The sequence below is a fragment of the Schistocerca americana genome, chromosome 8, assembly GCF_021461395.2.
Source record: "Schistocerca americana isolate TAMUIC-IGC-003095 chromosome 8, iqSchAmer2.1, whole genome shotgun sequence".
Classification (NCBI taxonomy): Eukaryota; Metazoa; Arthropoda; class Insecta; order Orthoptera; family Acrididae; genus Schistocerca; species Schistocerca americana.
In genome coordinates this window covers 185,140,833-185,158,955 of record NC_060126.1, presented here as the reverse complement: position 1 = coordinate 185,158,955, position 18,123 = coordinate 185,140,833, and the positions used below count along the sequence as shown (strand labels likewise).

The 18,123-nt window shown below is 37.7% G+C and overlaps 1 protein-coding gene across 1 annotated transcript in view; it reads left to right on the top strand.

Moving 5' to 3' along the window:
* LOC124545165 (DNA-directed RNA polymerase III subunit RPC2) overlaps positions 1-18,123 on the top strand; it is a 192,022-nt gene that overhangs the window by 158,376 nt on the left and 15,523 nt on the right. The window contains exons 18-19 of the mRNA XM_047124000.1: positions 6,763-6,927; positions 9,210-9,340. Coding sequence (XP_046979956.1) covers positions 6,763-6,927; positions 9,210-9,340 — 296 coding nt within the window. The remainder of the gene's footprint in view (positions 1-6,762; positions 6,928-9,209; positions 9,341-18,123) is intronic.

Genomic DNA, 18,123 nt, shown 5'->3' with positions numbered 1-18,123 from the left:
GGTGTTTAGAGCTACATGGAAAAGGACAGTGGATGGGGAAGCAAGGACAGTTTGCAAGACCGGGTGGAATTGAGAGAAATGGCCAAAGATAGAGATGGATGATGAGTTCTCCCGGATGCCCTATTCTGCCATAGCAGCCAAAGGAATTTAGTCAAGAAAGTCAAGTTAAATATTGCTGAAACATTTGTTTTTGCCTTTGCTGCTGGTCTGCATTCAACTAATATGGACTCCATCTTGTACAAAGCTTTCTCACAACCAGTTTTTCGTATCAGATTTATTGTAATCTTTGTCCTGGCAAGCCAGTGATATCATGTCATATATCTGCAATTATAGATTGTCCACTTCAAATATGCGTCTGTTGTTGCAGGTTTGGGTGTACTTATCTGAATAAGATATACAGTCATATATGAACTTGGCTAACAATTTCTTAACTATTGACAGTGACCTGCACCATCTTTATGTGAACTTCTGCTGACAATGAACGATGCTCATGACTGGATATGTTGTCAACACGGAGAACAGCTGCCTGAAATGTGCATTGTGCCACTATGGGGGACATTCACCTGGGCTTCCATGGGACCTGTGGAAGTAATCAGAGCCATCAAAACAGGTGTAGACTAAGTGAACATTACTGTGGATAACCTCAAGGATGTAGCCAAGATTTTGGCAAATGAGGAAGGGCCCAGTTTGTTAAAGAAGACCTTTAAAAGACTTATGTTTTCTTTTATTCTGAAAGTTTCTATATAGAACAATAAACGATTTTATTTGAAAATGATCTCAGGGTTTTCACACGTGGAGATATAATCTTGTTACTTAGATGAGCAGTATTTAGGGAAACCACTAATGAGGGGAAACTCCTCATCCACCCTCCTCAGATTTAGTGGCAAGAGGGCTCAGCGGACAGCCTGTCAAAAACTGAACACAGATCAAGCATGAAATCAGGAAGAAGGTGTTCTGAACTGAAAAAAAGGCAAAATAAAAACAGGAAGCAGTTCAAGGGCAAGAACTGCAATATAGAGCATCCTGCCAGAGCAACTGTGTCATGGTTAAGTGGTCACGGTGTTGTACTGCCAAGTGGGCAAGTCATGTTCAAATCTCCCAGTTGTCAATTTTATTATTATTATTTATTTATTTATTTATTTATTTATTTTTGCCGTTCGCCATATTCAAATTTGTGTCTGTGTCATGGTGTAACATCCTTTTGCAACAACAAGGTGTAAGGAAAGGACCCATAATGATAGTTGATTCTGTACAACTATTCTATTAGCAGCCAAAATGAAGTGGCTTTCGTATGGGATCTGCAAATATTTGATGACAAGATGACAGGTCAACTAAATCCTCCACCAGGAAACACATTTGGCATGTCATACGTGGATTAATGACAGTACATGTGTCATATGATAGGAATCTCTTATCAGCGCACCTAATTTGTACACCTGTTAAGTAAGTGAGAACTGCCTCCTTGCCCGATTTAGGTGTTTGTAAGAATGTGAATGTGATCACTCCCAAGGAAATGATGAAAACATAATAGTTTGTCATGTAAGCTGCAACAAATGAACACAACAGTTTGTCGCACAGTTTCTCTGTGATCTGTCAAAATGTGTTTTTAACGTTTTTGATGCTATGTTCCATTTTGGAAGTTTTGACTCTTAAATCCCTTTGTTGTAACATAGTCCACACCCATATTTTCATTTTTGTGAGACGTCAGTGTGGTATCTCACTTGCTCTTACTATTCATCATGTTTACTTGCGATAGTAACGTATTCTTACCACATGACTCATATTCTGTAACCAATGTATAGTATGACAACTGCCAAGATTACAGAAAGAGAACAACATTTCAATGACTGGACGGACAGTTTATAATGTTGTGGGGAGGGAGGGGGGGGGGGGGGGGGAGTATGACATGAGAAAGTTGTGAACACGGCTCGTCCACTTTACAGTCGAACACCGTGACACTGTAGGTATTTAGTTTAGCTCAATATTGCATTAGTTAAGCTTAGGCCATTCACTGTTTCTGTTTCTCATTTTTTTCACAGTGAGTACTTATTCTTCCAGTTTTCATGCTTGATCTATGTTGAGTTTTTGACAGGCTATCCACTTGGCCATCTAGCAACTAAATCTGAGGAGGATGCAATGAGGAGTTTCCCATGTAAGAAGCAGTCATGCTCCAATCTCCGTTCACCCACCAAGGTTATTTTACACTCTTCTCCTTTCAGTCTGGATGTGAGCTGAGGAAGTGATCAGGAATGCATGAGCGTTAATTTTTTGGGACTCTGTGATTATTACTGACAGGCTTATGGAATAGAGAGACCTCAGTTCGACAGAGAGGCAAGAAAAATCACTTCCCGAAATTTCCTTCTTTAAGTAAGTGTACGTCACTTCTTGTAATGTAAGAAAGATCATTCTCTGCATTAAAGATTGTCCAGGCAGATAAATGCATGAGCCTTAATGAGAAGAATTTGGATTATTATTTATTTATCATAAGGCATGTAGTGCTGGGAGCCTCAAAAGAGATGCTTGGCTTGCCTTTGATGCAGCTATTTTCATTTAAGCAGAGGGACTGCATTTTTAGGAGAATTGGACTCTGTCAGGAAAGAAAGGTATTCTGAAGAAATTGGCTGTGGCCTATAGTAATGAACTAACCCTAGCATTTACCTAAACTGAATATATGAAACCACAAAAAAACATTTTCAAGGTTGCCAGTGGAATGATTCAAACCACTTCGCCTCCTGAATCCAGTGATTGCCAGCTCAGTGGCTCAGCACGCAGAGCTACTCCAAATTGGTTGAGAATTAAGATAAAGTGGCTGTTGCACATTGTTTCAGAATAAAATAAAATAAAATGCATTGCAACAAGAGACTGAATTCTAACATTGCATGTTTTTCCTTTAAGGATACAGGGTACTTTTCTGGCTCAATATTATGTAAAAAAACAACACCTATTTCTTTCAGGCACTGTTTAAAATGAATATGATTTACAGATTTTTTGTTGATATCAGGTAATGCAGCACATTTTCTAAACAAATTAGAAGTATTTTGAATATTTTTGAACCTGCTTAGAGTTATTAAAAAATTACAAAGAAATTGATGTAATTTTTTTTCCAAAATGGTTCCTCTAATTGATGTTCCTTTTACTCAAATGTGCATCACATGATGGCTGAGGTATTACACCTATTTAATTCCACCAATTATGTATGTTACAAGGATAAAAAATATCACATCTTACATTTTAATTATAATTTTGGTCCTAATAAAAATGTTACTTTTTCTATAATTTAGTTGGTTCTGCAATAAAGCTTCGGTCTACTACATTGTTGTTGCTGTTTTGGTTTTCAGTCCTGAGATTGGTTTGATGCAGCTCTCCATGCTACTCTATCCTGTGCAAGCTTCTTCATCTCCCAGTACTTACTGCAACCTACATCCTTCTGAATCTGCTTAGTGTATTCATCTCTTGGTCTCCGTCTACAATTTTTACCGTCCACGCTGCCGTTCAATGCTAAATTTGTGATGCCCTGATGCCTCAGAACATGTCCTACCAACCGGTCCCTTCTTCTTGTCAAGCTGTGCCACAAACTCCTCTTCTCCCCAATTCTAATAAATACCTCCTCATTAGTTATGTGATCTACCCATTTAATCTTCAGCATTCATCTGTAGCACCACATTTTGAAATCTTCTATTCTCTTCTTGTCCAAACTATTTATCATACATGTTTCACTTCCATACATGGCTACACTACATACAAATACTTTCAGAAGCGACTTCCTCTCTACTTTGACCATCATCAGTTATTTTGCTCCCCAAACAGCAAAACTCCTTTACTACTTTAAGTGTCTCATTTCATAAGTATGGACTATTGCAAGTTACAGAAAAAATTAGAGCAATGCTTTATAAACTTAAGGAAATATTTGAACCTGAATTCTGAAAAATACAACTTGTGGGAAATTGCGAATGAAGATACGAATCCAATTAAACTGTGTCTCAAAACATTCCTGAAGCATAGTCTTCATCCTGCAGCATTTCTTCACCTTCAAGCTTCCTCTTGGCACTCCTTTTGCACTTCTTGCTTCTTTGGCAACTTGAAGAGCGAATCTTTCAGCTTCATGCAGCTGTTGTCTGTCACATTCAAGCAATTTATCTTCAATAGTAGAGCCACATTTTATGCCTAAGTTTGTCAGGACTTCCAACCTTCCTATCACACCATCATTGAAACATATCACTGCATCTAGTACACCAACTTTTAATGTATTTAGTCTCACAAAAACATTCTTGGATAATCTTTCCCATATGCAATGGTTGAAACATTCATCTGTATTCTGAGTGCCCCCATGAAGACATTTACTAAGCAAAACTGGGTCACTCAGGTCTCTAAAAATTGGTTTTGTTTCATTCATAACAGGCTCAGGAAGAGAATGCTTATGATGGTATGTTTGATCACTTCCTTTTGCTTTTTGGTAACCACACCAAGAATCTGCTCCTTTAGGGCAAATTCCATGAATAGGGTGGTCATCTGTGGACAACGTATGAAAGTAGATGGCTCATACAGCTTTTCTCATTGCTGTAACATCATTCAGAGGTGTAGTTCGTCTAATAGCCAGTCCATAATAACTCTGAAGGAGGTCTATTTCAGTTTCTATTAATCTGCCTCAGCCAGACAGAATTTTCCATCAGATAGCAACTTTCCTTTCATTTCTCTTCGTACCTTCCTCAATCTAGCACCCATCCTCTTTTGCACATGTCCACAACACTCCAGTTTTGTTACCAAAGGTATCACCATTAACATTGAACTCATTAATTTTATCAAAAGCTTTAGATTCTCCATCACCTAAGTACTTACAATTGTAGAGGTCCATCACACTCCGTACCTCCACTGTACCATCATAATTCTTAGAGTACTGATGTTCAATATGCCCTTCAGTGTTACCATGGCAAGTGTGGCAGTACTTAGATAAACACTCAACATCAACAACTTTTCCATTCTCCAGAGACGTAGCACATACAACACCATTCAAGGAATGATGGCCTCGATGTTGTCATGTCCCATCAAGTGCAACAGCAATGCCTCGGGTTCCACTAATATTTACAGTTTCTTCTACTCCAAGTTTCATAGATGCCTTAGACACAGCCATCAAGACACCTAAAGGTATTTTTATGTATTTGCTGAACCTACTGGGAGGAGGAGGAAGGTCCATCAAACCACAAAACGTTTGAGCAGACTTTTTCCCTTTTCCTGTTGCACGCATTGCATACACTAATTCAGATTCACATCATATGAATTATGCACATCACCAGGAGGCGTGCCATGTGGGAATTACTTCCCTAACGAACTGATACATAGGTTACTTTCAACAGTGTGGCTTGCTTTGTTTGTGACCTGGTTACCACAGAATTTCCTTTTATTGAATTTCTTGATGTGTGGCATAGTTCATATTTATTGCACACTAAAGGATATGTACTTCCACAAATATATGTAGCACTTGGGCAACAAACATTCAGTAACATGTGAATAGACTGCTTCAGCAAAACAAAGGTAACTACTAGCAAAAATAATCATTTACAGACACTAGAAACCCGCACTGTTACCAACATATAGGCTACACTGTATCATACGTAAAATCGCTGGAAACAGAAAGTTCACAGTTCTTTTCGAAATAATACTGGTTTCTGCAACAGAAATGAAGGGAGCTTGGCAGCATACATGATGGTAACTATAAATTTTGTATATATAGGTCATTTTTCATTTGAAACCCCATAATGTATATATCAATGTAATCAGGAAAGACTATAGAATTTAATAAAGCCATTAAAAAATTTCGATTTTTCCACCATTTATAAATACCCTTTATCCCTAACTGTGTGTGTTGAGTCATTTGATAATCCATGATTGCATGCATATTTTAAGATTTAATTGTGCATGGAATTACTGGCTTCAGTTATCATAGTATTACAAAAGCATAAATAGAGTTTGGATGAAAGGGGGAGGGAGGGAGGGATGCAAGATGCAGACAGAATTATGCAGCCTACAGAATTTTTTTTAGAAACAATTGAAATTCCCACATTGGGAATTCTTAAAGAAATGCAACCATTGCCATTTGGGCAATATTTTTGTTGATCAACATGATTTTTGGGTGACAGACAAATCCAAATGTATGGATGCATAGATAGTTTAAATCTATCATTGGCCTTGCTGGCTATTGACACTGCATATCCTTTTCTTGTCTTATGATTGAAAATCCAAATATTTTTCTATTTTACTATATGGCTGCCAATTCATTTAGGTGATTTTGGGGAAAGGGGTGCCTGGACCTCTTGCTGCACCCCCCCCCCCCCCCTCCCTCCTTTCACCCATTTTGGCTATGTCCTTGAACACCTGCATCCCTTCATGCTTGTAATCTTTTTTTTATGGTACTTTATTGATGTTCATCCATTTGAACAAACCCCAGAAATTATCACCATTAATAATAATAAATAAACCCACCACATGTACACAAACCTATTCTACAGGTCATGTTGATACTCGATTTATGTATTACATAATAACAAAAACAAAATCTCGATGTAACACCAACTGTGTGCTAGGCCATCAGATTTTTACCTTGCCCTTGATATATAAATGGTTATCTAATGTGAACACTGATTGGAACTACTTTGTGATTACTGTATCCAGTTGTGCCACAGAGATCAACTATTTTAAATTTTTTTTGTTGGCTATCCATAATTTGTTGTTAATTTAACTATACATAATTTGTTAATAATTTTACAGGTCTCATAGTGGAGCAGGAAGACATGCCATTCAACGATCAGGGTATCTGTCCAGATATGATCATGAACCCCCATGGATTTCCTTCTCGAATGACAGTGGGGAAACTGATTGAACTTTTGGCTGGAAAAGCTGGCTTAATGCAAGGAAAATTTCATTATGGAACAGGTAATAACATTATACACATAGTAGTCATTAAATTGAAAGTTAGTTGAAGTAATGTGAAGTGTAGGTTAAACACTGAATTTTTGAAATGATAGGCTGCAATCAGTATTGCTATTTTCCAATTTAATACTGGATTTTCATCGTATATATTGCTCTCCTCCTCAAAATTAAGTGTTAAATAATTTCCTAATTTCTGTGACCTGTAGTTTGCTGCATTGCTCATTAACGAGTTTACATATAGTAGGGTGTTGTTTTTACCATGCAAGGACATTGTTGGTTTTAGCACACTGGAGGCAAAGTTATTGCATATGTCCTCAAATCATATAAAGTGTGCAAATATGAAGCTTTGAATTAGCACCAAATTTAAGATGTAATAGACTTATGTATATGGGATTAGCAGCTGATTTTTTGTTTCTACATCCCAGTCGAACTCCTTTTTTGGGATAAATTAAAACTGTACTACTACTACAAACATAAAAAGGGAAAAAAATTTGACATGCATATGCTGAAAATTTTAAGTTCTTACATACTGAAATTGGTGCTCGTTCCTGTGATAAGAAGTATGGGTTTCATAATGCACAGTGTTATTTTCAACCAATGTAATTGGGGTTGACACGTATGTCTTCAGAGGTCAGGGATGTTGCTAACCTTGTGTAATGTCTGCCTCAATTTTTTATCCATCGTAAGTAAAATAATGTGTCGTCATGGTGAAAGTGCTCAGCTTGGAATGTTCAGTAACTTTGAACAACATGCAAAAATTTCAAGACCCCCTTTCCAAAAAAAGTTCGATTATTTCAAGTTACATGTTGACCTGACTACCTGTTCACATCCCTCCTTATCTGCTGCTCGCTGATACTGTCCACTGAAACCTCTTTTGACTACTGATACTGTGATGTAGTTCCTGTTTATTTAAAATAAACCATGCAAAATTGCCGAACACGGACTGTATTACACAGGTCAGCATTTCTGACATATTTGTCACAAATATTGAAAAATCTAGCACACTGGACTCACATTTGGGTGGAGCGGGCCTCCTGTTAATATGTGGTCATCCAAATGTAGGGTTCCTTAAATTGCTAAAGCATATGTCAAGATGGATCCTTTCAAAAATACATAGCTGCTTCCTCGTCCTTTCCTTCCCTTTATTTGCCACAAAGTACTGTTCTTTGCTGTTACCATCACAATGATAAGTAATGTGCCTTACTTGCTGTGACCAGTGTGCACAATTTTTACCTTTCAAAATGTGCTGTCCTTTTAAAGTTTCATATCTCACCTGGCAGGAACCACTGACGCAGCCGCACAGGGTTAGCCGAGCAGTCTAAGGCGCTGCAGTCATGGACTGTGCGGCTGGTCCCGGTGGAGGTTCAAGTCCTCCCTCGGGCATGGGTGTGTGTGTTTGTCCTTAGGATAATTTAGGTTAAGTAGTGTGTAAGCTTAGGGACTGATGACCTTAGCAGTTAAGTCCCATAAGATCTCACAGACATTTGAACATTTTTGAACCATTGATGCAGTTCTCTTTAGGTACTCCCCCTATTCCTTGTCCTCTGTCTCTGATCTTCATATTCCAAGGGTCCATAATATCAAAACTTGACTATGAAGAGAGAGATACAGTAATTTTACACCTTTCACTCTCTGTAATTTTATTTTGCTGTAGATCCTTCCAGTCCCCTCCATATATTCGCAGTTTACTTGTTCGCATCTAGCTATTGTCTTCTCTTCATTCAAATTTATTTTTGTGTGCTCCGTAACATGCAGGGATGTGAAGTATGTAGGAGAAAGTTGAAAAATAGGCAAGAGGTAATCAGAATTGTAGCTGTAAGGACATATTGTGAACATTGGATTGATAGCTGTTGGTAATCCGAGTTTGTACCCAGGTCTGGCAAACAGTTTGCCACAGTGTTTCAAAAGAGTGTACATTCTGCCATACAGTGAAGCCTTCATTCTAGCACATGCACTTCAGCACAGGAAAACTATATTCTCAGTGCCTTACTGTTGAATACTACAGCAGTGTGTCATTCTATTACTTTATACATGTGTACAAGAATACTAATTGCATTTTATTTTAAACTTCACAATTTCGTGGCTGTAACTAAGCTGGAGGAAATGCTTACAAATGCTGCCTTTTCTGAACCATGCGTTATGTACCATTTTTATATGAATTTACAAAGTCCGAAATATCATTGTATATAGTTATTTGTGGCTTACGGTGACACTGTAGTATGTTATTTACAAACTAAGCAGCCAATCTTTGTGTAGACTATTGACCTTTTGTTTTCATTTTTCAGCATTTGGAGGTTCTAAAGTGTCAGATGTGTGCGAAGAACTCGCAAAATATGGTTTCAATTACCTTGGGAAGGACTTCTTCTATTCGGGTATTACTGGGGAACCTCTGCAAGCGTACATATATTCTGGGCCGGTAAGTGCACAGCTCATAATGTATGTAAAATTATTAATACCAATTATAAACGATTGAGAAACTACAGGGTATCTCAAAAGTAATGATTAATTTTAATGGAACACATATGTAATATAGAAAACACATCTCTAAACAATAATGGCACATATACAGCATTAAAAACCATTAAATTTCAACATGACTGTCATGCATGTGAACATGCAGAGACCAACTTTCTGCTGTAGCCAGGAACATGTTCTGTAGTTGATGGCCATGCCAGGTGGCCACGTGGTTTGAGGTGCTGTGTCACGGATGACCTCAGCAGTTTGGTCCCTTAGGAATTCACATACATTTGTAGTTAATGGGGTGTGATGCTGTTAATTTACTCCACAAGCCAATCATGCAGCTGACACAGGGTACTGATTTTAACCCTGTACACAGTGGATTTGATATAACTCCACACGTATGGTGAATCTCTACCAATCCACTGTTGAGTGAACATTGGGTTGAAGTACTCTCAAACAATGAGAGCAAAGTGAGGAGAAGTCCTGTCCTGCTTTTACACAACGGAATTCAGAATTCCATCAGATTCCAATTACATTTCCAGAAAAAGCTCTAACACATCAAGGTAATTTTTACCCGTTATTGTTTGCCCTCCAGAGAAAAATGTCCATTTTGTCTTAGGTAATCCCCAGTCATACATTCAGTTCTGAGGTTTTCCCATTCTTACATTGCAGGATTGTCATTGTCCCATATCTGCCAGTTGTGATGATTTACAAAACCATGTGTGAAATGTAGATTCAGTTGAGAAGAGCAGAGTATCTAACAGATTTTAATTTTCCACAGCCTCCAAAGGGCAGCGCACATTTTCATTTGGGCTACATAATCTTCCTTCTCCAGGCGATGCATTACCCAGGTGTGATATGCCATCTTCTTCAGCCCAGGTGTGATATGCCATCTTCTTCAGCGTACAATAAAGAGTCTGCTAGACAGCGGATTGTAGAATGGTCAGCTCATGGCTCAGCCAGCAAATGGAAACATGCAGGCTTGTTTCAATGGACTTTTCGATTCTCTGGACTGTGTCAGAATTTGATGACAGTCCAGGCCATTCCTCATTAAGCACACTTCCTCTTCATCTGAATTTGTTGACTCGTCTTTGTTGGTGGTCTTTTTCCACATATTTATTGTACCCAACTCGCACACCTTCTTGGATGTTTTACCACCAAGTTTCCAGGAAACCGTGGCTCTTCTTTCATCAACAGAGAGCGTCTTAAAGGTCTGTGAAAGAAGAATTTATGGCATTAATGTTTTTATGAAATTCATGTTAGTTTTGTGACGCCCTATATTTTTGTAACAAGATTATTTCGACAGCATTCAAGCTGTAAATGTGGCCTGGACAGGATATTTAGCATACTCAGATTTACTTAATATACATGGTGTCTCAGAAGAAATGGTTGATATTCAGGAATACAACAGGAACTCTTATTTAAAGCAAAAATCTTTGTATGGACATATGCCCTGTTTTGAATGTTTTCAAAGATAGAACACATTTAATGTCACTTTTTCTTTACCAACTTGAAAACTACATCATCTGGTGAAAATGTGTCACAGTACAATATTAAACCCTCATAAAATTTCCTACAAAAGAAGGTCCTATTAAACTTTTTTTCTCTAAGGCTAATAGTTTGCACAAAGAGAGCAAGAGAATATTGAAAATCTGACATGATGTGCACGTGTTGTAGCTTATGTGGTTTTGTTGACCAATTTGAAGTGGTTTCCTGACTTGTGGTACATCAGGTGTCCGGTATCAAATTGTTAACCTAGACTTCCTCTGCACTTGTGTGGTATTTTGTGAACAATGACAATTGAATAATACAGAAAATAACAATGTACATTAAATGTTTTTTTTTTTATCTTGGATGCCATTCAAAATAGGGCATATGTCCATATGATGTTTCTTTTGCTTCAAATAATCTGTGTGTCATTTTCCTGAATGCCAACCATTTCTTCTGGGACACTCAGTAGAAATGTAAATCCCCCCCTCCCCCTGCATTTATTTATTATAAGAATGGCACAACAGCCTATTGTCTCCCTGTGTGAGTTGAAGACATTATGATAAATAACAAACCAACTCAAACAAAGTCTTAGTGTTTGTGATATGCCATTATGTTCTTCCAGTTGTTGTCCAACATGATATATGTATGTTTAAATTTAGACTTCACTTCCTGTTAATTACCTCAATGTATTGCTGATGCAAATATCACAGCTTGCTGAGTCTGATGCTCAGTTCTGTTAGACCGTTATGTAGTGAATACGACTTGATACATTTGCTTGAGAGTATTACTGGATATATTAGACATCACTGTCTACAGATTCCATAACTGTGTTATATTTGTGTGTTTTAAAATTTTTGATACTGTCAAATGTGAGATCAGTGAACCATGCTCTGTAGCTAGATTTACTAATAAAGGTTAGTTTATGATGTCAGATCCATGTTGTGCCCACTCAGGCATCATAACAGACTACAGTACAGCAGTGACATTTGTACAAAAGTGATTGACTGTACATACTAGATGCCCCTATTGCAGCTGTATTTCAAATATAATAAAAGCACAGTAGCAGACCATCACAAAATGACATTTAAAAGTTCCTACAATGTTTAAAAAAATGCAAACGTAAAATATTCTCTTCCCAGGGGATAAATGTCTGAAATGTACAATATGTATACAAAAAATATTATTTATTGAAGGAAATAACAATTAAAAGCAAACAGAATACCTAGCAAGATACAACTCATATCAGGTAACTCATGTTGTGACCCAGGAAAGATACAAAACTTTCTACAGCGCATTTTTTTGCAACTTTGTCATTCCTGAGTATATTTAGTGCATGCGTAACAGCAGTTTTTACATTGTCAGTGGTCTCAAAATCATGTCCATTCAAGGGTGCGTTGATGTAGGGAAACAAGAAACAGTCTATTGGAATAAAAACAGGGCTGTTGGGGGTTAGTTTTGACCAAATAATCCACAAATAATCCATCACTACATGCATCCCTTTTCGGGGTGTGGTGACTGTGATGTTTGTCACATGGAGTTTTGTCTCTCTGTCTCAGGGTCATATTCAAAAACCCAAGAGTCATCTCCCTTTATAACATTGTCAGAAAAAATAGCATCATTTCTACACAACTCCATAAGTTCTTTACAAACAAGCACTGGGTTGAACTTATGGACGTGTCCAAATTTTTGGGATCAGTTTTAAGCACCCATTCTTCAGTTGTTCGGTTTCAGTCATGTGCGCAATGGTTTTGGGTATAACCAGAATCTGAGCTACCAAAAGAACACTCATTCTACAACCTGTGTTCAAAAGCTCATGCGTCTTTTGACATTGAAGAACATCGATAGCAAGTTCCATCGGCAGCATCACCTGGCCTTCCAAAAATGCTTTGTGAAACCAAAATCCTGCTACTTAATCATTAGAAATGTTTTGATTGTGGACTTTCCAAGTTGCACATAGAATTTGATTGAGTACTATTGTTTGTGGGAACTGGACCGCCAATTAGAGATTCATATAGGGAGACATTCTGACTCTCCAGGAGCTCAAGGGAAAATTGGGTTGGTCGTGTTTGGAAGCTAACTACCCCCACTGATTAGCCTGGGTAAGTAGACTGCACTCCCACCACTAGGACTGTCAAAATAAAATTGGTGACAGACCATGTACTTCTGCTATGAAATAGTTTGCTTCTACACATGGTGTGAGGTACTTTAGCACTGACTGGAGGGTCATTAAAGGCTTTAACTGTGAGTGCAAACATTGACAATTAATAAGAAGCCACATGATGCCTGACGCCACCAACAAACTAATTACCATCTGTTCATTATTTGCTCTAGACCAGTTCAGTAAAAGTCATCTAGCCAATGTTCCATTTTTTACCATAGCGAGTACTATAGTGCATTTAAAATGAATTGCAACTTTTGACGTTTGACGCTGTTGCCCAAGGAACACCAATGGCAAGCCTGCTTTCTCTCCCGCGCTGCCAGTGGTGTCCTGCAATGCATGCACCTATGTTCGTCGTCTCTTGTTGGAGTGTGGTATTTTCTGGCGCTGAAGTGCTCTGCAGTGGTCAGGTGTCATGAACGAGTATTTTTGTGTTGGCGTTGCGTTTATAATAACAGTGCAGCATGTCAGAACTCAAGATTCACAGTGAAAGAGGTCCTCCAAGAACATGTTTACAGCTGCAAAGGTAATGCTCTGGTGCAAAGTATTTCTCCGAATTTGGCAATAGTAATGGACAGTGCACATACCAATCTGTTGTGATAGATGAATCTCCAACAATGCAGTCTAGGAAAGCAGATATTTTATTGTGTGTAGAAAGAATTGGCCCACTGGATAAAGTTGAATGTAGCATGTATAATGCAGAGTTAATGGAACTTGTAGTGCCATACAAGCCAAATACACCACATTACCAGGTCGCTGAACTGGCTAATGCTAAAAGGCATAGTTTAATCAGGCTTTCTTTGTATCGTGCTCGTTTAAAGAATATATGGTCCTAGATAAGAAGTAATGTGACAAGAAACAACAAGAAATTTATGGACAGTGAGGTTGAAATGCTGACGAAAGAAGCCATTGTAAATGTTACACCGCAGGACTGGTCTTGAATTATCGGCCATATCAAGAAGATAGTTGAGGAGACGTGGATTCATAAGGGACTGTGATGAGTTTGAGTAATACGTAACTTCTCTTGTGCCATGTTAAAATGTGCTTCTTTTACCTAAACACAGCAAAATTTGCAGATATTCATGTCACTAACATTCTAATGCAGTTGAAATTATGACAGAATCCTAAAACAGTGTGTCATTAAACTGGCAACTGAGGACAAGCCAGGTTAATAGTTATGAGAAAGCCCATTCTCAGTATAAAAATAAACATTTAACTTCTTCACTTACACTGTTGCAAAACCTGCAGAAATTTTCATTTTACCAGGTATTTGTGGACCTTGAAAGTTACAATATTCCATCTAAAAAACTGTAGTTTCTTGAATATAGCGATATATATGGAAGTTTCACATATCACTCATATGGTAAAATACTCTCCTCTTTGCGTGCTAACATTTGCCAAAATCTTGTTTTGATATCTGAGATCGTTTGTGAGATATAAGGGATTTATGAATGTTTAATTCTGGTTTATTTACTGGTGGATGCATTTTTGATGGAACCCTTTACATTGATTCCATTTTCTCGATGTTGGAGACAGATAGCAATATCCTTCAAAGTTTAAAGATTAATTCAATATGTTATCTAAATTTCATCAGCCACAGCATATGAACTAACATGCACCAAATGCGTATTCATAGTGAGTCATGTTTTTTACTGCAAGCTTTAAGAATTTCGTGTTGTAGTTTACCTGATATTGAAGTATCACAATAATTATGACCATTAACGAAATGATAGGCAGTTCATCATGAAGCTGACGAATGAAGCTGTAAGATGTACAAGAGTCAGTGTTTATTACAGAATAATTTCTTTAGAATGGTTTGAGAAAGATTGCTGATCGGCTGGCTTGTGCTGCTTGCAGTTCATGCACTCAAGTGAGCTACAGCATTCAGCACATGCTGACAACTACGGCACCAACGACATGCTCCGTACTGAACTGTCAAAAGTTGCAATTAATTTTAAACACATTATAACACCCAAGAAACCAACAGTGTGATTATTATTAATGGGATGGACATATTATTGTTTTTAAATTGTAGTTTGCAGTGGATATAAAACTACCATCAAATTAGCCATAATTTGAGGATGGAATGTAACAATATTATGAAAAGGAAAGTCGCCACTCACCATATAGTGGAGATGCTGAATGCAGATAGGCATAACAGAAAGACTGTAACAAATAAGCTTTCGGCCTGCAAGGCCTCACTCATGCAAATGCAGTGAGTTTGTGTGTGTGTGTGCGCGTGTGGGGGAAGTTATCTATTTTTGACAAAGGCCTTGCTGTCCAAAAAGCTTATTTGTGACAGTCTTTTTGTTGTGCCTATCTGCAACTCAGCATCTCCGCTATATAGTGAGTGGCAACTTTCCTCTTCATAATATTGTAGCCGTAATTGGAAATGGACTATTCGTGTGGGTTATAAAAATAGTCAAGATAACTTATTTACATTCATGCAGCTGACAAGCCTAATTCATTTATTTTTATTGACTGGAACTTGTCACATTGAAATGCATGTTTTATAATTAGGAAATGTAATTAATGGAAGTCCCCAAGCTCTGAAAAAGTAAAATAATAAACTGGTAGCCAAGATTGCTGGAATTCTTTTTTATTCCATGATTACCGGTTTCGGTGAAACTAAAGAAGCCATCATCGGATCTTAGGACACATACAGGTTACAGCACCAAGGCAAACAATGGCGATATTAATAGTTGCCTATAACACACAGGCCTTACAAAATTGTCGTAAGTAGCACATAGGCATCCAAGAGAGATGACATTATAAATGTTAAGTGTCTCCATCACATACAAGCGCAAGCTAGCTTACAGCACGATTGCTCTGAAAAATATTAATGGAGTAACACTACAACAATTAAGAAGAAACAAAAACTTGTCATGCCTCACAGTGAGATCCAAGATTTAGCGCATCAGTGCTTAAAACAAATGCCTCGTAGTGAGGTCCAAAATTTAGCACATTAATGCTTTGAAAAACAGGTGGGAGAACAGCATGAAAACAATTACAAGGAACAAAAAACTGTAAAGTCTTGCAGTGAGGACCAAAGTGTAGCACATGATTACTTTAAAAAATTGTTATGAAACAGCACAAAAAAAGATAAAAAATAAAAATAAACTTGACAATCACTTTGACATATTCTTTACTTTTACAGAAAAAATAGGCAGGATTTCTGACTTCCTGCTGTTGCTGTTAATATTATTGCGGTTAGAAACATTCCTACCCAAGCACTTTGAGAAATCAATGTTATTTGGGTTTCATGGGTACAACATTTTTAATTGTGTTTTCAAGGTCCATTTTTTTCAATCATTTCTTTCAAGATTGGTGCAAAGTCCTCTTTAGTTATAGCTTTTCCACCGCTGTTTGTTTGCCATGTGAATGCAGCATTCTTCCATTCACTTTTGAGAGGTCTGAAGGCAGCAACATCAGCAGGCTGTAATATTCGTGTAGAATTGGGATACAAAGATGTCAGAATAATTTTAAGATCTTTACACAGCTCGCTCAAATGGTATGTTAAATGGGTTGAGATATGGATGAAAAACGTTAGCTATGAACTCGAAGAAAACTTCAGATTTCATCCATCCATTGTCGCTTCTCCCGATGCCCCACTTTTCAGGAACCTTGCTGATAACGTTGGTAGGAATTCTCTGATAGGGTTAAATTATCATTGGAGGGCACATATTTCCATCTGCTGAGAATGTGCACATGACAGTGAAGTAGCATTGGCTGGACCTTTCTCTACTTCATAGACATTTTTACAGCCCATGGGTACAAGTACAATATCTTTCTTAGGGCATAGAACAAAATTAGTTTCATCGCCACTGAAAATACGGCTTGGACATGACAGCACATCAAATACATTTTCCTCCTTAAGGGGGTCTTCTGTGGATGTAAACCATCCAATCACATCTTGTTCACGAACACAAGCACTAGCAGCAGTTACACCCTCAGGTGTTCTTTCAGAAACTTCCGGATGACTTTCAAAAAAGGCAGAATACCATTTGTTACCAGGGGTGCCATCCTTAAAAGGATTAGGATGTTTACTGTTATGAAGAAATTCTCGCACGCTTGCCTGAATATCTTGTTTTCGCTCTGGGAATCCCTTCCGAGCACATTCAAAGATCCACCTGAAAAGACAATTAAGAATATTGTCAGATATAATGAATTAGCTTGTAAATTGTCAATGAGTCAATCTACAGCGGTAGCAATACTCACCAAACAAGGGTGTTTTCCTCCTCTGTTGTCAGTATAGGCGCTGGCCCATGGGATGTTTTGGTATATTTATTACTCAGCCGGAATTGTAATGTTGATCTGGGAATTCTGTACATTCTGGACGCTGCTTTGAATGAGATGCCTTTCTTAACTTCTTGGAGTGCTTTCTGAAGGCTTTCTTCACTGTATGAATCTTTTCGCCAAGGACCCATATTTAATTCAGTTTACTTCTGTAATGAAAGAGATGCAGAAAAATGTTTAAATCAATGGCAATTATTGCTTAATAATTTTCCCGTCATTGGTACATAATTTTCCAGTTATTGGCACACAATGTTCTAGTTGTTGGCGGTGCCATTAACTGGTTACAGTTATCATTTGAAGTTGCTGTTTTTACAGCTACATTTATTTCCCATACTTATCAAGATTAAAATGAATTTCACTATGAAAAGGAATCGATGCAAAATACCAGTTGTTGGCACCTGGTGCCAATAATTAGAATTACAGGCTTTGCAAAATCCAGTTATTAGCACAGCTTAAACTTCTACACTTTTGAGGTTAGAATGTTTCAGTTTATTCCGGTAACTCCATACTGATTGTATTTGATAACCATGGTATCATAATTTTGAAATATGAGATGTCCACACAATTACAGCACTTAATATATGGCAGTATTTCTTAACTTACCTCTTAGAAAATCCTTTCTTGTACAGTGAACTTCACAACAATCGACTTCAGGTCAGCTTCCTGCCAAACCAGTTCCCAGAAGGCATTGAAATAAATGCAGTGCAACAAACGAAAACAGAGGTCTTCATCTGTTTCTAAAACAGCACTACCAACTTAAAAATTTCCTTATTACAAAATGTTTCTTAGCAGGG